The 24,634-nt window shown below is 40.7% G+C and overlaps 1 protein-coding gene across 2 annotated transcripts in view; it reads left to right on the top strand.

The window, feature by feature from the left end:
* The first annotated feature begins 6,657 nt into the window (after positions 1–6,657).
* GMPS (guanosine monophosphate synthase) overlaps positions 6,658–24,634 on the top strand; it is a 99,680-nt gene continuing 81,703 nt past the window's right edge. Inside the window, exon 1 of one of the 2 annotated variants that reach the window (XM_089910966.1) lies at positions 6,658–6,728. In XM_089910966.1, coding sequence (XP_089767092.1) covers positions 6,684–6,728 — 45 coding nt within the window. In that variant the 5' untranslated portion in view covers positions 6,658–6,683. Of the gene's footprint in view, positions 6,729–7,924; positions 8,252–24,634 lie in introns of those variants that run through there. The other variant, XM_022573808.2, reaches the window with a different exon arrangement.

The following is a 24,634-nucleotide window of genomic DNA, read 5'->3' as shown; positions in this document are numbered from 1 at the left end:
TCCCCAGTTCTTTTTTGTTGAAAAAAAGAAAAGGCTTTGGCCTCCTAGGCCTTCCCTGAGTTCCAAAGAGCAGACTCAAGCAATTAATTAAGGAAGTGAAGGAAACAAAGGAAAAGCAGTTAAGAAACAATAGTTTAGTGATAAAACAGAGTCCCAGTTCCTTCTCAAGGGCTATACATAACAATCTGACACATTGCGGGCCTCTCACTGCTGTGGCCTCTTCCGTTGCGGAGCACAGGCTCTGGACACGCAGGCTCAGCGGCCATGGCTCACGGGCCCAGCCGCTCCGTGGCATGTGGGATCTTCCCGGACCGGGGCACGAACCCGTGTCCCCTGCATCGGCAGGCGGACTCTCAACCACTGCGCCACCAGGGAAGCCCTGACATATATTTTGAGTTGTTCTGCAGGAACTAAGACCACCACCCAGGCGAAGGATGGTGGTTACCTTCTGAGCACAAGCACTAGGCCCCAGACTGGTTGGAACCAGAAGGTTGGTGACTGAGATTCCTGAAACACCACCCTGTTACTTCACCACCAACCAATCAGAGGAAAGGCAGGTACCCTGCAGTCCTCATCCCAAATGTTGCCTTTAATAACCCTATCCTGAAAGCCATAGGGAAGTTCAGGGTTTTTGAGCATGAGTTGCCCGTTTTCCTCACATGGCACCTACAATAAACACTGTACTTTCCTTCACTACAACCTGGTGTCAGTAAATTGCCCTTACTGTGCGGCAGGTGAGTGGACCCAAGTTCAGTTCAGTAACATATGTACTTGTATAAGTATTATGATTCCTATTGCCAGAATACTAAATTCATGGACATTATGTAAAAAGTGATTTTGACATATGAAAACAGCTTAAAGTCCTAAATTTAAAAATTCCATGTAGGGACTTCCCTGGTTGTCCAGTGGGTAGGACTCTGTGCTCCCAATGCAGGGGGTACAGATTCAATCCCTGGTCAGGGAACTAGATCCCGCATGCATGCCACAACTAAAAGTCCTCATGCCACAACTAAGGAGTCCGCACACCACAACTAAGAAGTCTGCATGCTGCAACAAAGATCCTGCGTGCTGCAACTAAGACCCAGCGCAGCCAAAATAAATAAATAAATATTTTAAAATTCCATGTAAAGTGTTATAATTACTTATACAAGAACAGAAAACATACTACATTTCAAAACCTGAAGAGCTTCATTTTCTTCACCCTCACTGTGAGCTATTTTATGAGTTACCATGTTTCATGCTTATATTTTCAGTTTTTAATATATGAACATGCCAATAGCAGCATTATTCACAATAGCCAAGATGTGGAAGCAATCCAAATGCCCATAGACAGTTAAACGGATAAACGTATGTATATATATTTTATATAAAATAGAATTTTATTCAGTATTAAAAAGGAAGGCAATCCTTTCACATGCTACAACCTGGTTGAAACTTGAGGACATTATGCTAAGTGAAATAAACCAGTCACAAAAAGACAAATACTGTATGATTTGAGGTATTTAAAGTAGTGACATTCATAGAAACAGAAAATGGAATGGTGGTTATCAGAGGCTGAGTGGAGGAGGAAATGGGATGTGTTTTTTGCAGAATGAAAAAGTTATGGAGGTTTGTTGCACAACAATGTTAATATACTTAGCACTATTGAACTGTACACTTACAAGTGGTTAAGATGGTAAATTTTATGTTGTGTATTTTTTTACCACAATTAAATATATAAACACCCAGTGAATTTGTGCCATGAATTTTGTTAAGGATAACCAATTCAAAAAAATTCATCAAAATCATGGCACTGCAAACAGATGAAAGAAACAGTGGTTAACAGGGCCATTACTCTGCTTTAAAATGTGCCCAGTAATACATGTGGCTTTAAAGATTGTTTGGCAATGTATATTTTGAATATTTAATAAACAATAAAAGGCTAGAGCCAGTTGGCCTGGTTTGAATCTCAGTTCTGTGGTTTACTGTCTATATAACCTTAAGTTAGTCTCTCTCTCTGTCTTCTCAATCATAAAAGGGCAATGAGAAGATAATGTACCCATCTCATAGGACTGTTATGAGGATTAAATGAGTTGACATATGTAAGGAATTTAGAATAGGGCCTTGGCATATAAAGTGCTATGTAAGATTTACTACTACTACTACTGTTAAGGGTTTTCTTCATCACCAGTTTTAGAAATTTGTCAAAGGCAAGACACCAAAAATTGCATTCCTCCCTTTCCTAGAGATGATGAAGGGACAGGATTTGGCTGAATCAGTTCTCACCAGGAGGATGTCAGTTTGGCTCTAAGAGAAGGTGACCAAAATTTGAAAGAACAGTTGAGACAGAGGGCATAGCAGAGGTAATCAATAAAAATATAATTATGATAATAACATTCAATGATCTGCTTTAATAAAATGTGACATTCAAAAATATGATTGGATCATATCTGGGTGGTTATTTCATTACACAATCATCTGTTGCTTTATGAAAGGATTAATCATATGATTTTTAAACAATAAGCTTTTATGGTGTGTCTTATTTTTATTTATTATTTCAAACTTATAACGAAGTTGCAATAAAGAGCTCCCATAAACCCTTCTCTTAGAGCATTCAAGGTTTGCCAACTGACCCAATAGTTCCCTTTATAGCAAAAATTTCAATCTAGGTGCATGTATTTCTCTCAGCTTCAATCTAGAACAGTTCCATATACTGACCTTCATTTTTTTAAGATTACTGTAGCTGATTGTATTTTCCAAGCATTGCACCACATTTGCAGTTCCACATGCTCTTCCAGAACCCTCTCCTTGAATCTGGACAGGCCTTGTGACTTATTCCATGAATAGAATGTAGAGAAGTAAACGGTGACTTCAAGGCTAGATAGAAAAGGCTGCACAGCTTCTACCTGGTTCTCACTAGTTCTTTCTCTGTCTTGCTCTTGTGTGTGTGTCTCTCTCACACACTCACACTCCCTGGGAGTCCTGAGCTGACCCATAGGAAATCCAGTTACTGTGAAGCTGTGGTAATGGAGAGACCACATAGAGACAGAGATGCCAGGTGGGCTGCAGCTGTTCCAGCTCTCAGTTGTTGAGTCTCCCTGTTCAGGTGTTAAGAGATGTGAGTGGGAAAGCCTTCACATGATTCTAGCTCCCAGCCTTCGAGCCACTCTAGCTGACGTCTAGTGGAGCTGTGCTCTGCACTGTATTAGCTGACACATTAGGGCAAAGAAGAGCTGCTCCTGCTGAACCTGTCCAAATTGTAGTAAAATGAATAATGTTGTTTTAAACCACTAGATTCAAGGGTGTTTGTTGCAAAGCAAGAGATAACTGGAAAAATTACAGACCTGTTATTTTTTTAAACGTGCCTCCATTTGGGTTTGCTTGATGTTTACTCAACCTTAGGTTATACATTTTAGGCAAGCACTACTGAAGTAATACTATGGTTGCCTCATTGCATTCATCAGGTGACACATGTTGATTTTTTCCTAACTTCGACCACTTGGGTAACGAGGTATCCTCAAGTTTTTCCACTTTAAAGTTACTATTTTCCTTGTATAATTATTATTTTCTAGGGAGATACTTTGAGACAATGTAAATAAAACCTGTTCTTGATCCTACTTTCATCCACGAATTTTACCATCCATTGATGTTTCTTGTCTGAATTTATTATTTGTGTGATGGTTGCCAAATGATGACTTTCCTTTTTTTAAAATTAATTTTTATTTTATATTGGGGTATAGTTGATTTACAATGTTGTGTTAGTTTCAGGTGTACAGCAAAGTGATTCAGTTGTTCATATACATATATCCATTCTTTCTCAGATTCTTTTCCCATATAGGTTATTACAGAACGTTGAGTAGAGTTACCTGTGCTGCAGTAGGTCCTTGTTGATTATCTATTTTACAGAATGTGTACAAATGATGATTTTCTAACTCAATTATTCGTTTGAACTTTATTAGTTGACTATTATACGGAACGGTTTTCTCTCCTTTTAATCATTTATTTATATCATCAGAGACTGATGGATTCCTAATTTAATCAGAGAGTACAATCTGTTTACCATCGCTATTTTGATATATTGTTCCAGATTTGGCCAGTAAAATCTTTTCAAAGTGACTCTGTGTCCCTCTGAAATGTGCCCATCATTCTCTGAGCACTTCCTAACTTCCTGGCACAAAAAGATGTTCCTGGTCACCTTGTCCCTGCCTCAGTCCTGAGATCAGCCATTTCTCCAAGAAGTCCTGGTTCTTCTTGCTGGAGACCGGTATTTAGAAAACAGTATCTGGGTGCTAGGTTTGCTTGTTGCTACTGGATGTTACTGTTTCCAGGGCTTTTCTGTGGACAGAGACAAGTGAACAGGTAACACTGTAGAGGGTGGAGAGTAATGATGAAGGGGAAAGGATTATGGGGGCACAAAAGAGGAAGAGACATCTAACCCAAGACTTCGGGGTTGTGGGGAGGGGAACAGAAATATTCTAGATAAAAGACATTTCTGTGCAAAAGGCCCAAGTCAAGATCATGTCATATTTAAGGAATGAAAGAAGTTTAATATGGCTAGAGAGTAGAGTGAGGAGGGCAGTGGTAATAGCAGGCTACAAGGTAAACGGGCTGGTCAAATTTCCAAGTACCAAGTAAGCAATGTTAGAAGTTTTGGAGTTTATCCTGAGAGCAATGGGGACCCATTAAGAAGATTCTGGGCAAAGTATGTATGATCAAATTTAGAACAGTTGTCTTTAAGTTTTTTTTTTTTCTAACTCACATACCATCCTAAAATGATTTTGAAAAACTATGTACTTCCTTCCACGTTTTAAGTTGACATCTAATATTCTTCGTAGGTTTAAAAGTTAATTTTTTTGTTAATGGCAGATTTAAAATATTAAACATTTGAAAGATGAAATAAGATGACCATGGATTATACCTGAAATAAATATTTTATGATATGATACTCATCAAATCTGAAAAGTCACGTAAATTTTCTCTGTGGGTTTTCTGAAATGTTTCTTTTAAAATGTATTGGTCCCAGAAACCACACAATTACATTTATAAGAATCAGCATCACTATTCTATGTTGCCTAAGTTGTTCTGAATTCAGGGCAATCTTCACCCTTAACCTTAATAATCATATAAAAATACTATAGGACAGGTAACAGAAGGAAGACCTTACAGGTTTAAAATGCCTCAACTAATCATTAAAACACTTCCACTTCTGCCAGAATGGAGTAACGAACTGGATGCAGTTCCTGGAAACAACAATAACAGAAAACTCGGACAAAATATATGCAACAATGGTTGCAAGATACTGGATATCAGGCAACAAAGGTCAGATCCCTGAGAGACAGGAAGCAAAAAGGATGAGCCCTTCAATTGCCTCAGCTTACTGCCTTGAGAATCTCCAGATTAAAGAAATAAACTTAACCATATCAATAATCACATTAAATGTAAATGGTATAAACACTCCAATTAAAGCAAGATGTAATTACGTGCTGTGTACAAGAAACACTTTAAACATAAAGACACAAACAGGATAAAGGGTTGCAAAAGATATATCATGCCAAGAACCAGTCAAGAAAGCAGGCATGCTGTTTTGGACACAGTAGATGTCAGAGTGAAGAATATTACTGGGGATCTAAAAAATATCATTTCATAACTATAAAGGGATCAATAATGATTCTAAACATTTATGATCCTAAAAACAGAGCTTCAAAATACACAAAGCAAAAACTGATAGAACTATAAGGAGAAACTGATAAAATCACAATTACCATTGGAAATTTTAGTGCCCCTCTTTCAATAATTGATATATAAAATGAACAGGAAATTAACAAGAATAGTCTTGAACAACGTTTTGTTTCAGACTTGAGTTTGGGACCCACTATGACATTTAACATCTAACTGAGGATGTATACAGTGATAGGGACCTGGAGCTCAGAAGAGAGAGCTGTCATGACATACAGCCTATTAAGGTGTTTTTAAGCAAGTCTCTCTCTCTCTCTCTCTCTCTCTATATATATATATATTTTTTTTTTTTTTTTTTTTTTTTTTTGCGGTACGCGGGCCTCTCACTGTTGTGGCCTCTCCTGTTGAGAAGCGCAGGCTCAGCGGCCATGGCTCACGGGCCTAGCCACTCCGCGGCATGCGGGATCTTCCCGGACCGGGGCACGAACCCGTGTCCCCTGCATCGGCAGGCGGACTCTCAACCACTGCGCCACCAGGGAAGCCCGCAAGTCTATATTTTTAAATAGGTGCCCCAGGGAAACACAGGTGAAGAATAAGATGAGAAGAGGGCTAGGAATGGAAATACTGAAGAAAACCAATACTTACGTTTCCTCCTATAGGAAAGATATACAAAGAGGGACAAGAAAAGGTGATGGAGAAAAATCATGGAGGTAAAAAGACACCTCTATGATGCCCTGTAAGGACATACAGTTTCAAGAAGGAGGAAGGGGTGAATAGAGTCAAAAGCTTCAGAAGACTTAAGCTATAAGGATTCTGGTACATGCTGACATTCTTAGCCGTAAACACAAGTGACTACTAGAATATATTTAAATTAGGTATTATCTAATACAGATGGGGTTTAGCCAATCCTTAATGCCGGCACATCACATTCCATTCCATTCCAGGTGGATGTTAATGCAATTCTCCTATTGGTCACCACACTGTTCTCTGGATTGTTCACTCAGACCTATCAAGAGAACACAGTCTCCATGGCTTTAGAAAGTTCAAGTATCCATTTTTCACCTCGAAGAAAGGTAAGTAAAATACTTTCCTTGAGTGTGAGGTCCAGGAGGGCCTTGGGCCTTTTGATCCTGTAAATATTTTACTAACAAACTGTTTATCCCTTCTCAGGTCAGGTACCCCTTACCTCCTATATAGAGAGGCAAAAGTACATAATCTCACTGGGCCTCAAATTTTTTATTAGTAAAAGTGGATAAGAACATCAATCTTACTGCACTACTTCCACGGGATTATTTAGAATAAAATGAGTTTTTGGAAGTCAGGGCAGTCTCACTCTAGCTCCTTAATACCTGGACTAGAGCTTGACACACAGCATGAGCTCAGCAAATATTGGCCGTATTATAATATTAACTGAATATCTGTTAAAAGGCTTTGTAAACGGAAAGCCGCCCCAAGTGTTATTATTTATTCCCCAACCCTGGTTTAGACCCACAGGTGACCAAATTCAAGGTACTGTAATACTTGCATTGACGGGTATCAGTGAGTAGCTGGAGAGACTACAGTTCCTCCCTTTCCCACAAACAATCCAAATAAAAATACTGCTGTGCAAACAGAGCTCTACTCCGTCTGTCCAGTTTCCCACCAGGTTGCCACTCCCAAATCCCTTCCTTTTGGAAATTCTGCACCCGCTGTAGAACTTTTGAGGGACCTAAGTGATCAAATGTCACTTTTAAGTCCACGTTGAAGTCACCACGAAACTCTTCAAAGCAGCCTTGGCCTCCCCCATGACCCGCAACCTGGGATGAGGCCGCACCACCGGGTAAGCGTTCCCCAGCGACCCAGCTCTCTGGAGGCCTCCTCTTCAGTGCCACCAGCCTCTCTCGCATCAAAGGCTGCGGGCCGGCGGGCCCACAGTAAGCGAACGGCGGCTTGGGTTTTTCTCCGAGGCCGGCTTTAGCGGCGGGGGTGGGGCAGGGCGCCACCGGCCTTCCTCTCAGCGCCTGCTGCCGGGTACGGGGGCGGGACCGGGGCAGCTAAGCTGGGCGCCGCGGGCTCCTCCTCCAAAGGGCGGGCCAGACAGGGGCGGGGGCGCGGCCAGGCGCCGCAGGCCCCTCCTCTTGTGGGTGGGCAGGCCTGAGACCCGCAGGTTTCTTCTACAGGGGGCGGGCCTCGGCGGCCCGGACGGACGTGGAGGCGGGGCCGGACGCCGAAGTCCCCTCCTCCAGAGGCGGGCTTATTGGGCTGCAGCAGTAGTGGCGGCGGCGGCGGCCGCTGCGGGTGTTCGCTGCTCGGCAGCCTAGCCACAAGGGCTCTGGCTCCTCCCAGTGGCCGGCCAGTGCGGAAGCAGGAGGCGGGGGCAGCGTGCGCGCGGCTGGTCTGCTCTCCCGCGGCGCTGGGGCCCGTGCTCCGCGGCTGCTCCTCCACTCGGCGCTTCGCAGGCGGCCAGCTCCTCTCCGCGCCTCCCGCCCGCTCCTCGACCAGGCCTCCTCCTCAGCCCCGGCCCGTGGCGTCGACCCCACCGGCCCTCTCCCGCCCCGTCTCATCTCTGGCCGCCGCCGCCCCAGCCCCGATGGCTCTGTGCAACGGAGACTCCAAGGTCAGTCTCTGGCGTGGGGGGTCCGTGCCTCACCGCTTCCGGACGGAGGCAAGGCTCCGGGGCCGGGGAGCCACCGCGCGGGGCCCTTCCCCGCCTCCTTCCCCCAGCCCGCCAGCGGAGCCCTGCGGCCCTGGCAGCGGCGCGTCGGAGAGCCTCCAGTCGGGGCCTGTGGCATGTTTTTTCCTCGGGAGCGGCAGGTGCTTTGTTGATTTTTGTCTGCGTGTCGGGGTTCCTGCGCCCGCTGAGCTCCTGGCGTCGGGGAGGGCGTCAGCTTCCCGTGGTCGCGCTGCTGGCCCCAGCCTCCCCCGCGTCGCTGTGGGGCTCAGAGCCCGCGGAGCGCGGTCGGAGGGTGGGGGTAGGGAGGCGAGCGGACGTCTCTGTGTGTGTGTGTGTGTGTGTGTGTGAATGTCTGTCTGTCTGTCTGTGAGGGGGGCTTCCTCAGCCCTCACCCAGCCCCTTCGGGAGTCGGGTAGCCTTTTGTGGAGCTCCCGGGGCCCGCCGAAGGCAGAGCGGGGTCGGGGCCTCGCGTGTGGCGTTGGAGCTGGGCGGGCCTCTAGTCTTCCCGCCACCCCGTTTCCCGCCTGCCCTCGGTGGGGCTCGCCGGGTTTCCCCCCTTGGGGTCCGCGGCGGCGAGACCGGCCCTGGATGAGGCCGCGTGACCGCGCGCCCTCCCCCCAAGCCCCCGTCAGCGCCCTCCCGGGGTCTGGGCCGGTGGCCGGAGGGTCGCTCACTCCGTTCCCCTCCCCCCATCCTTCTCCGAGGGAAGGAGCGTGTGTCCAGCCCCGCCCCCATCCCGCTCACTCCATATTTTTCAAGTTGGTTTGCGATGGGACCCGCTCCCGGCCTTTGCGAGCCCCTTCCGGGACGCAGGCCGCCGCCACCGCGCCCGGGAACCGGGGGGGTCGCGAGTCCCGGGTGCGGGAGAAGTTAACTCAATGTGCCGAGTGGAGGGAGTAGTTTGGGCCGCCTCTGCGTTTCTCGTCACCTCCGACGCACTTCTTCAGACCCTCTTCTTTCGTCTCGCTTCTGAATCGAGTACCTTCGCTTTCACTTCTGTGTTAAAATTTTCGTTGGCCTGGAGTTCTCTCAGACCCGCACAATCAGTGTTGTCAGCGGGAACCCGCGCGATTTTGAATTGCGATTTAAGCGAAATTTACCTCCCACACGCTGTTTAGGGCCCGGCTAAAAGAAATTACTTCATTACGTTTCATTCAGGATGTGTGGAACTTTAAACATCAGGTGGGAATTGGTGTTCTAAGTCAGGTAGAATTGTCTTTTCGGCAGTATTCTCTTATAAAGGTGGTGCCTAGTCACATCTTAGTGGGTCCTCTCCATTAGTAATTGCTTACTCTCTAGTAAATGTTCAAATAAATATTTGTTGAACAAATTAGTAAAGTTTAAGGTAGCTGATAAACTCCTTTAAACCGAGGAAAACTAATGCTCAGACTAGTTGGAGCTCTTTCTCAGGATCATAAAGGGGAATGAAGACAGGCTAACCCTTAGTTTTTGGCCTCAGAAGCTTATGTAAACCTCAACATACAGCTCTTCCCTGTACACTAGTTAACTTACAAAGCATTTTTCTTCTCCCTTTAATTTTGAGCCGTAAAATCATTGAAAAGATTCATCTTTGTGCTGGTAGAGGAAATGACTGTGTTATTAGGAGGATTCAAACCTAATTTACAGACTTAGAAAAATATGTGCTGATTTGAAAACAGTATTTACACAAAGTTGAGTGACAGCAGGAAGCTAAAAGATTCAGTTTCCAAATTACCTGACTCCGGTGTACAGAACATACAGTATTCTTGCTAGCTGGTGTGCTTTTTTTTTGTTCAACTTGAATTTTAAAGAGAATCTTATAAGTTTGATATATCTGAGACCCAGGTGAATTGCTGGTTACCTTATTTTTATTTCAAGGTTCTTTATGTTTTGTAGCATAAGCAAGCATGTGTCTTTTTTTTCTTTCTTTCTTTCTTTTTTTTTTTTTTCCCCCCGGCTGTGCTGCTTGGCTGCTTGTGGGATCTTACTTCCCAGACTAGGGATCCAACCTGGGCCCAGGCAGTGAAAGCGCCGGGTCCTAACAACCGGACTGCCAGGGAATTACCATTGTTGTTGTTTTTTTTACTTTGCTAACAATTAGATGTAAAACAAATTGAAAGCATTTTCAAGAGGAGCAATCCAGGAAAATAACATTTCATCACATCTATGATTATTTCATGAACTCCTAAGGAGGGGAAAAAAAAAAACCTATAAGTAAGCCATAATATGTAAAAACGTTCTGATGATATGATCAATGATGTGTCATTGATCATAAGAAACATTTAAAGTAAAGAGATGTTTAAATATGGGGGGGTTGCAGAGTAAAGTAAGTGAAATATGATATTCTGAGAGGTCCACCCAGAAATCTAAGTAGGCATCTATTTTCCATAGCTTACCACTGAAACCACCTTTCCCTCTGGTGTGAAATACAGGTACTGGACCCAAGCTTACGTTGTACATCTATTGTGCCTCTGACAGTTGTGTGTAAATCTTAGTTGATAAATTAAAGTGGGGAAAGAGCTCATTTTGATTCCTGTTCTGGTACATCTCAGTATTTTTCAGGGTTTTTGAAAAAGAAATTTTTGCATGATAGAAATTAGGGAGAGACCTACCTAAATTCTGTAAAAGGATTTGGGCTGTTTTCATTAGTTTTACCCACAGAGTATCATTTTAGAGCTGGAAAGGATCTTTATGAGTTCTGACTTCCTAAGCTGAAAAAACATAGCTGGCTTTTCTTTTTCTTCAGGGCTACTGTGGTTAACCATCCAAGGCAGAGATTATTCTTTTCCTTAAACAGCTGATATAATGTTATTTAGTTAAGATCTTATCTCACATAAACAAGAGCATAGGCAGTCAGCTTTTCTTTAAAAAGTTTTTACAACTATTCAGTGTTGTATATGAATATATGTATGTAGCAAACATTAGACATAGTAACTTTTTTCAGTTTTATTAAGGCAAGATTATAAGAGTAATGTTCTTTGGACTACTTGTCAAGTTTCCCACTTTTAGTCCCATCTAAGCCTTAGACTCTTTTTTTTAAAAACATCTTTATTGGAGTATAATTGCTTTACAATGGTGTATTAGTTTCTGCTTTATAACAAAGTGAATCAGCTATACATATACATATATCCCCGTATCTCCTTCCTCTTGTGTCTCCCTCCCACCCTCCCTATCCCATCCCTCTAGGTGGTCACAAAGCACCTAGCTGATCTCCCTGTGCTATGCGGCTGCTTCCCACTAGCTATCTATTTTAAATTTGATAGTGTATATATGTCTATACCACTTTCTCACTTCGTCCCATCTTACCCTTCCCCCTCCTTGTGTCCTCAAGTCCATTCTCTACATCTGCATCTTTATTCTTGTCCTGCCCGTAGGTTCTTCAGAACCTTTTTTTTTTAGATGCCATATATATGTGTTAGCATACAGTATTTATTTTTCTTCTGACTTACTTCACTCTGTATGACAGTCTCTAGGTCCATCCACCTCACTACAAATAATTCAGTTTTGTTTCTTTTTATGGCTGAGTAATATTCCATTGTATATATGTGCCACATCTTCTTTATCCATTCATCTGTTGATGGACACTTAGGTTGCTTCCATGTCCTGGCAATTGTAAATAGAGCTGCAATGAACATTGTGGTTTGTGACTCTTTTTGAATTGCGGTTTTCAGAGGGTATATGCCCAGTAGTGGGGTTGCTGGGTCATATGGTAGTTCTATTTTTAGTTTTTTAAGGAACCTCCATACTGTTCTCCATAGTGGCTGTATCAATTTACATTCCCACCAACAGGGCAAGAGGATTCCCTTTTCTCCACACCCTCTCCAGCATTTATTCTTTGTAGATTTTTTGACGATGGCCATACTGACTGGTGTGAGGTGATACCTCATTGTAGTTTTGATTTGCATCTCTCTCATGATTAGTGATGTTGAGCATGCTTTCATGTGTTTGTTGGCAATCTGTATATCTTTAGAGAAATGTCTATTTAGGTCTTCTGCCTAGTTTTGGATTGGGTTGTTTGTTTTTTTGATATTGAGCTTGCAGGAGCTGCTTGTAAATTTTGGAGATAAATCCTTTGTCAGTTGCTTCATTTACAAATATTTTCTCCCATTGTGAGGGTTGTCTTTTCATCTTGTTTATGGTTTCCTTACCTGTGCAGAAGCTTTTAAGTTTCATTAGGTCCCATTTGTTTATTATTTTATTTTATTTTATTTTTTTACGGTATGCAGGCCTCTCACTGTTGTGGCCTCTCCCGTTGTGGAGCACAGGCTCCGGACGCGCAGGCTCAATGGCCATGGCTCACGGGCCCAGCTGCTCCGCGGCATGTGGGATCTTCCCGGACTGGGGCACAAACCCGTGTTCCCTGCATCGGCAGGCGGACTCTCAACCACTGCGCCACCAGGGAAGCCCCCATTTGTTTATTTTTGTTTTTATTTATATTCCTCTAGGAGGTGGGTCAAAAAGGAGCTTGCTGTGATTTATGTCATAGAGTGTTCTGCCTATGTTTTCCTCTAAGAGATTTGTGGTGTATGGCCTTACATTTAGGTTTTTAATCCATTTTGAGTTTATTTTTGTGTATGGTGTTAGGGAGTGTTCTAATTTCATTCTTTTACATGTAGCTATCCAGTTTTCCAAGCACCACTATTGAAGAGGCTGTCTTTTCTCCATTGTATATTGTTGCCTCCTTTATCAAAAGTAAGTTGACCATATGTGCGTGGGTTTATCTCTGGGCTTTCTATCCTCTTCCATTGATCTGTATTTCTGTTTTTGTGCTAGTACCATACTGTGTTGATTACTGTAGCTTTGTAGTATAGTCTGAAGTCCGGGAGCCTGATTCCTCCAGCTCCGTTTTTCTTTCTCAAGATTGTTTTGGCTGTTGGGTCTTTTGTGTTTCCATACAAATTGTGAAATTTTTTGCTCTGGTTCTGCGAAAAATGTCCCTGGTAATTTGATAGGGATTGCATTGAATTTGTATATTGCTTTGGGTGGTATAGTCATTTTCACAGTGTTGATTCTTCCAGTCCAAGGACATGGTATATCCCTCCATCTGTTGGTATCATCTGTAATTTCTTTCATCAGTGTCTTATACTTTTCTGCATACAGGTGTTTTGTCTCCTTAGGTAGGTTTATTCCTAGGTATTTTATTCTTTTTGTTGCAGTGGTAAATGGGAGTGCTTCCTTAATTTCTCTTTCACATTTTTCATCATTAATGTATAGGAATGCAAGAGATTTCTGTGCATTAATTTTGTATCCTGCTACTTTGCCAAATTCAGTGATTAGCTCTAGTAGTTTTCTGGTAGCATCTTTAGGATTCTCTATGTATATTATCATGTCATCTGCAAACAGTGACAGCTTTACTTCTTCTTCTCTGATTTGGATTCCTTTTATTTCTTTTTCTTCTCTGATTGCTGTGGCTAAAACTTCCAAAACTATGTTAAATTATAGTGTTGAGAGTAGACAACTTTGTCTTGTTCCTGATCTTAGTGGAAATGCTTTCAGTTTTTCACCATTGAGGATGATGTTGGCTGTGGGTTTGTCATATATGGCCTTTATTATGTTGAGGTACATTCCCTCTATGCCTACTTTCTGGAGGGTTTTTTATCAAATGGTGTTGAATTTTGTCAGAAGCTTTTTCTGCATCTATTGAGATGATCATACGGTTTTTATTCTTCAGTTTTTTAATATGGTTTATCACATTGATTGATTTGTGTATATTGAAGAAACCTTGCATTTCTGGGATAAAGCTCACTTCATCATTATGGTGTATGATCCCTTTAATGTGCTGTTGGGTTCTATTTGCTAGTATTTTGTTGAGGATTTTTGCATCTATGTTCATCAGTGATATTGGCCTGTTGTTTTCTTTCTTTGTGACATCTTTGTCGAGTTTTGGTATCAGGTTGATGGTGGCCTTGTAGAATGAGTTGGGGAGGGTTCCTTCCTCTGCTGTATTTTGGAGGAGTTTGAGAAGGATAGGTGTTAGCTCTTCTCTAAATGTTTGATAGAATTCACCTGCGAAGCCATCTGGTTCTGGGCTTTTGTTTGTTGGAAGATTTTTAATCACAGTCTCAATTTCAGTGCTTGTGATGGGTCTGTTTATATTTTCCTTTTCTTCCTGTTTCAGTCTCGGAAGGTTGTGCTTTTCTAAGAATTTGTCGATTTCTTCCAGGTTGTCCATTTTATTGGCATATAGTTGCTTGTAGTAATCTTTCATGATCCTTTGTATTTCTGCAGTGTCAGTTGTTACTTCTCCTTTTTCATTTCTAATTCTATTGATTTGAGTCTTCTCCCTTTTTTTCTTGATGGGTCTGGCTAGAGGTTTATTAATTTTATCTTCTCAAGGAACCAGCTTTTAGTTTTACTGATCTTTGCCAGCATTTCCTTCATTTCTTTTTCATTTATTTCTGATCTGATCTTTATGATTTCTTTTCTTCTACTTTAATTTCTTCTTTAATTTCTTTAGGTGTAAGGTTAGGTTCTTTATTTGAGATATTGCTTGTTTCCTGATGTAGGATTGTATTGCTCTAAACTTTCCTCTTAGAACTGCTTTTGCTGTGTCCCATAGGTTTTGGGTCATTGTGTTTTCATTGTCATTTGTTTCTAGGTATTTTTTGATTTCCTCTTTGATTTCTTCAGTGATCTCTTGGTTATTAAGTAGTGTATTGTTTAGCCTCCATGTGTTTGTTTTGTTTTGTTCTGTTTTGTTTTTTTGCAGTACGCGGCCTCTCAGTGTTGTGGCCTCTCCCGTTGCGGAGCACAGGCTCCAGATGCGCAGGCTCAGTGGCCATGGCTCACAAGCCCAGCTGCTCCGCAGCATGTGGGATCCTCCTGGGCCGGGGCATGAACCCACGTTCCCCTGCATCGGCAGGTGGACTGTCAACCACTGCGCCACCAGGGAAGCCCTGTGTTTGTATTTTTTATAGAATTTTTCCTGTAATTGATATCTAGTGTTATAGCATTGGGGTTGGAAAAGATACTTGGTACGATTTCAATTTTCTTAAACTTACCAAGGCTTGATTTGTGACCCAAGATATGGTCTATCCTGGAGAATGTGCCATGTGCACTTGAGAAGAAAGTGTAATCTGCTGTTTTTGGATGGAATGTCCTATAAATATCAATTAAATCTATCTGGTCTGTTGTGTCATTTAGAGGTTATGTTTCCTTATTAGTTTTCTGTCTGGAGGACCTGTCCATTGGTGTAAGTGAGGTGTTTAAGTCCCCCACTATGATTGTGTTACTGTCAGTTTTCTATTTTATAGCTGTCAGCAGTTGCCTTATGTGTTGAGATGCTCCTATGTTGGGTGCATATATATTTATAATTGTTATATGTTCTTCTTGGATTGATCCTTTGATCATTATATAGTGTCCTTCCTTGTCTCTTGAAACATTCTTTATTTTAATGTCTATTTTATCTGATATGAGTATTGCTACTCCAGCTTTCTTTTGGTTTCCATTTGCATGGAATATCTTTTTCCATCCCCTCACTTTTTTCCATCCCCTCACTTTCATTCTGTATGTGTCCCTAGGTCTGAAGTGGGTCTCTTGTAGACAGTATATATACGGGTCTTGGTTTTGTATCCATTCAGCCAGTCTGTGTCTTTTGGTGGGAGCATTTAATCCTTTCACATTTAAGCTAATTATCGATATGTACATTCCTATGACCATTTTCTTAATTGTTTTAGGTTACTGTAGGTCTTTTCATTCTCTTGTGTTTCCTGCCTAGAGAAGTTCCTTTAGCCTTTTTTGTAAAGCTGGTTTGGTGTTGCTGAATTCTCTTGGCTTTTGCTTGCCTATAAAGATTTTAATTTCTCTGTTGAATCTGAATGAGATCCTTGCTGGGTAGAGTAATCTTGTTTGTAGGTTTTTCCCTTTCATCACTTTAAATATGTGCTGCCACTCCCTTCTGGCTTGCAGAGTTTCTGCTGAAAGATTAGCTTTTAACCTTTTGGGGATTCTCTTGTATGCTATTTGTTGTTTTTCCCTTGCTGCTTTTAATATTTTTCCTTTGTACTTAATTTTAGATAGTTTGTTTGATTAATATGCATCTTGGTGTGTTTCTCCTTGGATTTATCCTGTATGCGACGCTCTGCTCTTCCCGGATTTGGGTGGCTATTTCCTTTCCCATGTTAGGGAAGTTTTCAACTATAATCTCTTCAAATATTTTCTCAGTCCCTTTCTTTTTCTCTTCTCCTCTGGGACCCCTATAATTTGAATGTTGGTGCATTTAATGTTGTCCCAGAGATGTCTAAGACTGTTCTCAATTCTTTTCATTCTTTTTTCTTTATTCTGCTCTGCGGTAGTTATTTCTACTATTTATCTTTCAGGTCACTTATCCATTCTTGTGCCTCAGTTATTCTGCTATTGATTCCTTCTAGAGAATTTTTAATTTCATATTGTGTTTTTCATCATTGTTTGTTTGTTCTTTAGTTCTTCTAGGTCCTTGTTAAATGTTTTTTGTATTTTTTCCAGGCTCTTTCCAAGACTTTGCATCATATTTACTATCATTACCCTGAATTCTTTTTCAGGTAGACTGCCTATTTCCTCTTCATTTGTTTGGTCTGGTGGGTTTTTACCTTGCTCTTTCATCTGATGTGTGTTTCTCTGTCTTGTAATTTTGCTTAATTTACTGTGTTTGGGGTCTCCTTTTCACAGGCTGCAGGTTCGTAGTTCCTGTTGTTTTTGGTGTCTGCCACCAGTGGCTCAGGTTGGTTCAGTGAGTTGTGTAGGCTTTCTGGTGGAGGGGACTAGTGCCTGTGTTGTGGTGGATGAGGCTGGATCTTGTCTTTCTGTTGGGCAGGACTGCGTCCGTTGGTGTGTTTTTGGGTGTCTGTGACCTTATGATTTTAGGCAGCCTCTCTGCTAATGGGTGGGGTTGTGTTCCTATCTTGCTGGTTGTTTGGCATAGGGTGTCCAGCACTGTAGGTTGCTGGTTCTTGAGTAGAGGTGGGTTTTAGCATTGAGATGGAGATCTCTGGGAGAGCTTTCCCCGTTTGATATTACATGGAGATGGGAGGTCTGTGGTGGACCTGTGTCCTGAACTCGGCTCTCCCACCTCAGAGGCATAGGCCTGATGCCCAGCTGGAGCACCACTACCCTTTTGGGAAGTCTGAGGTCTGCTACCAGCATTCAGTTGGTGTTCTGTAGGAGTGTTCCACATATAAATGTATTTCTGATGTATCTGTGGGGAGGAAGGTGATCTCCATGTCTTACTCCTCCACCGTCTTGAAGGTCTCTTCCTAAACCTTAGACTCTTTTGGAGTAGATGTAAGACCTGCCCCACCACCTTCACTGGTATGTTGACTACAGTATATCATACTTGAGTTAAAGGTTTTTTATTATAAATACTTATTGATTGCATGTGATATAGAATCTTTAATGACATCTAATGTTGAAAATTTAAATCTGCCATTTTCAAATTTAAGTTTTGAACTGAATGAAAAGGTGACCTGAGATTTTTATTTGGGGTTCATTGAGAATGGAAAAACTATCCTTTTTTTCAAAGGTCAAAGTTGGATATTTGTTTTTCCTCCAGATTTTGTCCTGTCTGTTAAGGTATTCATCTAGAATGTAAGAGCTGTTACGGGCAAAAGGAATGTTTTTTATTGTTTTTTGTTCTTAGACTTGAAAGGTTTTGAAATTCCTCCAGGAACCTCGGATCACCTTGGGCCGACTTGTCTCTTAAGGAAAATAATTGTCTTTTAAGAGTTAAAAAAATACACAGTTTTGTCCTATACTCGTTCAAATGTGTTTGATACTTTTTAAGGCTCTTTAATGAGTTATATTTTAAAAGATGCCGTTTGAAGTAATGAATAATTATTTGCTATCCAAAACAATGGAGTTTTTCTTTGTTAAGGTACTTAAACTGTTTTCATGCCTCCTTCTAACCTAAACTCTGTTTAGATGCTCAAAGTCAATGAAGTCCTCAGGGTTAATATGTGATTCTGAAGCACTTTATGATTCTGAAGCACTTTATGAATCAACAAAGAAGTAATAGAACTTAGAATCTTTGTATCACATATATAGTTTTAGGTTGTATAGAATGTTCATCTCATGTAGAATTGGTTTGTTTTTTTTTGTATTTGTTTAAGAATCACGGCAGTTCAAAAATAGCTTTACTATAGTAATAGTGTGATATTAGTTAGTTTTCTGGTTGGCTGACCCTTGCCATCCCTTCAGGTTCATGGTTTTGAGGACCCAGAAGATGCTTTATGTAGTTATGTCTATGAATTCCTTCATGTAGTCCACTACAACTTGATAGGGAATAAGGTCGTTGTTCATTGTAGTGTGACCATATACTCTTTGTGTAAACTGGGGCACTTGAGCATAAAAGGAGATGCTAAAAATAATTTATATTTATAATAATTGCTGTGAAATGTCACCAAATAAAATAAATATTTGCTGTATCGTGTAAATCCAATTAAATAAATAGCGAAACTACTGTAGCATTAAGTGCAGATTACTCTCTCTGTACATTATGCACAGGAATACACAGAGTCTCTTTCCTGTATGTATTTCACGAATGCCTTACAAACACCTTACATATCCCACTGACCCAGCTGATGGAGGCCTGGAGGTTATGCGCATTTTGCAAGCTGAAGAATGGCTGTGGCACAACTAGCATGTACACCAAGTGGCTGGCTGGGACAGCAGCTTCAAACATTCTGCTATCAGCACCCACATCTGGATAGGGTTAGTGTCCAGGTGTACTTCTTTGATCAGGAAAGGGTCAGGAAAGAGAGAGATGGGTTCTCAGTGGTTGGTTTTTAGATTGAACTAGAAGTTGAAGTGAGAACTCTGTTAACTTCACCGGTACTCCACAGAGTACTAGGCAAAGCCATGGTAGAAGGTGGAAGTATAAAGTGGAAATATAACAAACCCATACTATCTTACTTTATTCATAATAATATTTAAAAAATGAAAAACATGAGACAATTGTTACGTTGGGTGGGATGTGGGAATAACAGCTCTAAATTAGTACAGTCCTGGGCAAACTGGGCCATATGGTCACTCCAGTTATAGAGTACATATCATCCTGAATTTGGATCTTGATTTCTCTAGTGACATGTATTTAAAATTTGGCTAAAATTCAAGCCTAATGTGTATACATTAAAATAGTTTTTTTCTGAATTAGTAACTATTCTGGGAGTTATTCCAAACTTCTTAAAAATTAAGTATCAGGACTTCCCTGGAGGCGCAGTGGTTAAGAATCTGCCTGCCAGTGTAGGGGACGTGGGTTCGATCCCTGGTCTGGGAAGATCCCACATGCTGTGGAGCAGCTAAGCACATGTGCCACAACTACGGAGCCTGTGCTGTAGAGCCCGTGAGCCACAACTACTGAAGCCCGTGTGCCCTAGAGCCTGCACTGCAACTACTGAGCCCACTTGCCACAACTACCAAAACCTTCTAACTTTAGGGCCCACGTGCTGCAACTACTGAGCCCGTATGCTGCAACTACTGAAACCTGCGTGCCTAAAGCCCGTGCTCTGCAGCAACAGAAGCCACCACAATGAGAAGCATGCGCACCCCAACGAAGAGTAGCCCTCGCTCGCTGCAACTAGAGAAAACCCGCGTGCAACAACGAAGACCCAATACGGCCAAAAAAAAAAAAAAATTCAGTGTCAAATTACTTGCTTTCTAAAACTTGAGAACCAGCAATGTTGAAACTGGCCAAAAGGTAAAATAATCTGCTCTAGTCTGCCATAACATTTGCAGAGGATGTTTCCCAAACCTTTAAAACTGCCTGGACATGTAAAATTCCCTATTTGTCCTGTTTGCCAACAGGTGAACAGAATACTTTTTATTCTCAAAACTCAATGGAGGTTTACGTAAAATTAAGTCACCCTCACCTTGTTTGTAATTTGGAGAACTAATTCTTATTCTCTGAGTTTCGTTGTGAATGTAAATCAGGGACTCCAGAATTCTAAAATCCGCTTTGGACAACTTTTGGGTGAACAGTCCCTAATTAATTTGGGAGACTCTAGATGCATAAAAATGGTTGTGGATAGATCATTGTTTTGGTGTGTTATTGGTAATGGTGAAACTTTTTTATGCTGTGATTTTTCCTGCTTTTAACATTTCATGAAAAATTTCAGACAAGCAGGTTAAAAGAAATTTTAGTCAACATTTGTGTTCACCACCTAGATTCTATCATACTTTTCTCAAAAAAATTTATTTTTGTAAAAGCTTAATTCAGATATAATTCAAATACCATAAAATTCTGCCCTACCCGGGTTTAAATGGCACAATTCAATAGTTATTAGTATATTCACAGATTTGTGCAGCCATCACCACAGTCTATTTTTAAACATTCTCATTACCCCCAAAAGAAATTCTGTATCCTTTAGCAGTCAGTCCTCATTCCCCCCACCCCCCGCCTCTCCCTCCCAACCCTAGGCAACCACTAATCTATTTTCTATAGATTTGCCTACTTTGGACATTTTATATGACTAGAATCTTACAAAATGTGGTCTCTTGTGACTGGCTTCTTTTATTTAACATAATGCTTTCAAAGTTCATACGTCTGGTAGTATGTGTAAGTACTTTATTCCTTTTTATTAGCAAATAATATTCCATTGTATGGATATAGCACCTTTTATTTATCTATTCATCAGTGGATGGACATTGGGTTGTTTACATTGTTTGGCTATTATGGATAATGCTGCTATGAATATTCCTGTATAGGTTTTTATATAGAAATAATTTTTCATTTCTCAGGGGTGTATACCTGGAAGGGGAATTGCTGGGTCATGTGGTAATTTTATATTTAAACTTTCGGTGAACTGTCAGACTGTTTTCCAAAGTGGCTGCAGTATTTTACATTTCTGACAGCAGTATATGAGGTTCCAATTTCTCCACATCCTTGTTAACACATGTCTTTTTGATTATAGCCATCATAGTGAGTATGAAGTGATATTTCATTGTGGTTTTGATTTGCATTTCCCTACTGAAGGATTATCATGAGCATCTTTTTGTGTGCTTATTGACCATTTGTATATTTTATTGGAAGAAATGTCTGTTCAGATCTTTTGCCCATTTTGAAGATGGGTTATTTGTCTTTTTACTGAGTTGTAAGAATTCTTTATTTTAGTGACAGGTCTCTTATCAGAAATATGATTTGCAGATATTTTCTGCCATTCTATATGCTGTTTTTCACTTTCTTAATGATGTCTTCTGCCAAATAAAAGCTTTTATAAAAAAAATTTTTTTAAATAGGCCTAGCTAATTTTGTTTATTTACTTATTTTATTTTTGGCTGTGTCAGGTCTTAAGTTATGGCATGTGGGCTTCTCTCTAGTTGTGGCGTGCAGGCTCAGTAGTTGTGCATGGGCTTAGTTACCCTGCGGCATGTGGAATCTTAGTTCACTGACCAGGGATCGAACAGGCATCCCCTGCATTGGAAGGCGGATTCTTAACCACTGGACCACCAGGGAAGTCCCATAAATCTTCTAGTTTTCATGAAGTGCTACTTATTTTTTTAAATTTTGTCACTGTGCTTTTGTTGTCATATCTAAGAAACATTTCTTAATTCAAGATCCTGAAGAGTTTGTGCAATTGCCTATGCGTTTTAAAAGTTTTATAATTTTAATTTTTATATTTAGGTCTTTCATCTATTTTAGCTAATTTTTGTATATGCTATAAGGCAAGGTACCAACTTCATTTTTTAAATTTGTGGCTGTCCACTTGTTGCAGTACTGTTTTTTGAAAAAAATATTATTTTACTTTTGAATGACCTTGGCACCCTCCTCAGAAATCAGTTGACCGTTTATTTTTGGACTCTAGTTCTGTCCCATTATCTGTATGTCTATCCTTTTGCCAATATCACATTGTCTTCATTTTGTAGCTTTGAAATTGGGACATGTGAGTCTGCCAGCTTTGTTCTTCTTTTCTAAGCTTGTTTTGGCTATTCTGGGTCCCTGGACTTTCTGTATGAATTTTAGGATAAGCTTATCAATTTCTGCAAAGGATTTTGATAGAGATTACATTGAATCTGTGGATCAATATGGGGATTAGTACTATCTTAACAGTATTAAGTTTTCTGACACATACATGGGATGTTTTCCCACTTATGTCTAAATCTTTCAGTAGTGTTACATAGCTTTTTAAGTATAGGTTTTGCACTTCTTTAGTTAAATTGTTTTATTCTTTTTGATGATGTTGTAAGTGGAATTTTAATCTTAATTACATATTTGGATTGTTTATTACAAGTGTATACAGTTGATTTTTGTGTATTTATTTTGTATCCTACTACCTTACCAAACGTTTTTATTCTAATAGTATATTAATGGAACTCTCAGGATTTTCTTTATATAAGATCATGTCATCTGCAAATAGGAAAAAAACTTTTCCTTTCCATTCTGGATACTTTTAATTTCACTTTCTTGCTTAATTGCCCTGCCTAATACCTCATACTTTTGCATAGAAGTGGTGAGGGCAGAAATCTTTGTTCCTGATCTTAGTTGAGGGGAAAGCATTTAGTCTTTACCCATTAAGTGTAATGTTGACCGTGGGTTTTGCATATATGCTGTTTATCAGATTGAGGGCATTTCCTTCTGTTCGTTTGTTGATTGTCTTTATTATGTCAAGATGTTGGATTTTTGGCAAATGCTTTCTCTGCATATATTCTGACCATCATATGGTTTTTGTTCTTTATTGTGTGGATACGTTAGATTAATTGATTTTGGGATATTAAACCAAACTTGCTTGCATTCCTAGGATAAATCTCACTTGGCCATGGTGTATAATCCTTTTTTGTAAGTTGCTGGATTTGGCTTGTTAATTTTGTTGATTTTTACATCTACACTCATAAGAGATAATGGCTTGAGGACTTCCCTGGTGGTCCAGTGGTAAAGAATCTGCCTTCCAATGCAGGAGACACGGGTTCGATCCCTGGTCATGGAACTAAGATCCCACATGCTGCAGGGCAAATAAGCCTGGGCGCCACAACTACTGAGCTCATGTGCCACAACTAGAGAAGGGAAAACCTGCACACCCCAACTAGAGAGAAACCTGCACGCCGCCACGGAAGATCCTGTGTGCCACAACTAAGACCCGATGCAGCCAAAATACGGAAAGAAAGAGATAATGGCTGGGAGTTTTCTTGTGATGTCTTTGGTTTTGGTATCAGGACAGTACTCTGGCTTCATAGAATGAGTTGGGATACCATTCACTTTTTTTTTTTTTGGCTGTGCCCAGTGGCACGTGGGATCTTAGTTCCCTGACCAGGGATTGAACCCGTGACCCCTTCACTGGAAGCCGGGAGTCCTAACCACTGGACCACCAAGGAATTCCCTACCATTTACTTTTTACTAAACTTGCTTTGTGTGATCAGTTTTTGGACTGAGACCCTAGTTTACATTTTAGTGGATCATTTTCATATTAATGCATTACTGTATTGAACTGTGAGATATGTTCCTTCCAAGTCCAACATCTGATTGGGTAAAATAAGGCACAAGACTTAGAGAATCACACTGAAGAAGATAGCTCTTTTAGAGGTAATTGGTATACTTTGAGTGGATGTAGCTTGGGTTAGACTAAAAATTTTTAGGGGATAAAAGTATAAACTTTTAATGGATGATTAATCAATCCACATAAGTGGATTTAACTTGATAGGTTTTTGGTTTTGAAACAGGAGTGGCTCTTAGGTTTGAGTGAGTGTTGGCCTTGTTATTGACACCATGGCAGAGCTTGACCATCCAGTGCCCCTGAAGGCTGAGGGTAACAGTTGCTTATTGTAACATTGTCTTTCAGTTTGTGGAGAGAAATGGTAGTTTGAAAAAGGTCACAAATAGGTGATTTATTTTGCTTGTTTTTGTAGAGGTAAAAATGTACATGCAGTGAAGTGCACAGATCTTTAAGTGTACAATTCGAGTTTTGACAAACATATATCCCCACGTAACCCCTACCCCAGTCAAGATACAGAACATTTCCATCCCTCCCAAAGTTCCCTCATGCCACTTGGCAATCAGTTCCTCCACTCCTTCAGCAGCAACCACTGTTTTGATTTCTGTATCTATACATTAGTCTTGTTTGTTTTTGAATTTTATATCAGTGGAATCATACAATGATTTTGGCTTCTTTTACTCACTATAACGTTTTTGAGATTTATCAATGTTGTGTGTATCAGTAGTTTGTTCATTTTTATTATTATGTAATATTCCACTGTATGGATATACCAGAATTTGTTTAGCCATTCACATATTAATGGCCATTTGGATTGTTTCCAGTTTTTGTGGACTTGGGTGTTCACTTCTCTTGTATAAACACCTAGGAGTGAAATTGCTGGAACAGAAGATAGCCCCTGATAGATTTTGGTATTCCCCACTTCCTACAGCTTGGAATATATAGGCTGTAATAA

Source organism: Delphinapterus leucas, chromosome 4 (genome assembly GCF_059928025.1).
Source record: "Delphinapterus leucas isolate spDelLeu-1000000601 "Yukka" chromosome 4, BTC_Dleu_Yukka2, whole genome shotgun sequence".
Taxonomy (NCBI): domain Eukaryota; kingdom Metazoa; phylum Chordata; class Mammalia; order Artiodactyla; family Monodontidae; genus Delphinapterus; species Delphinapterus leucas.
This window is presented reverse-complemented; position numbering and strand designations above follow the sequence as displayed.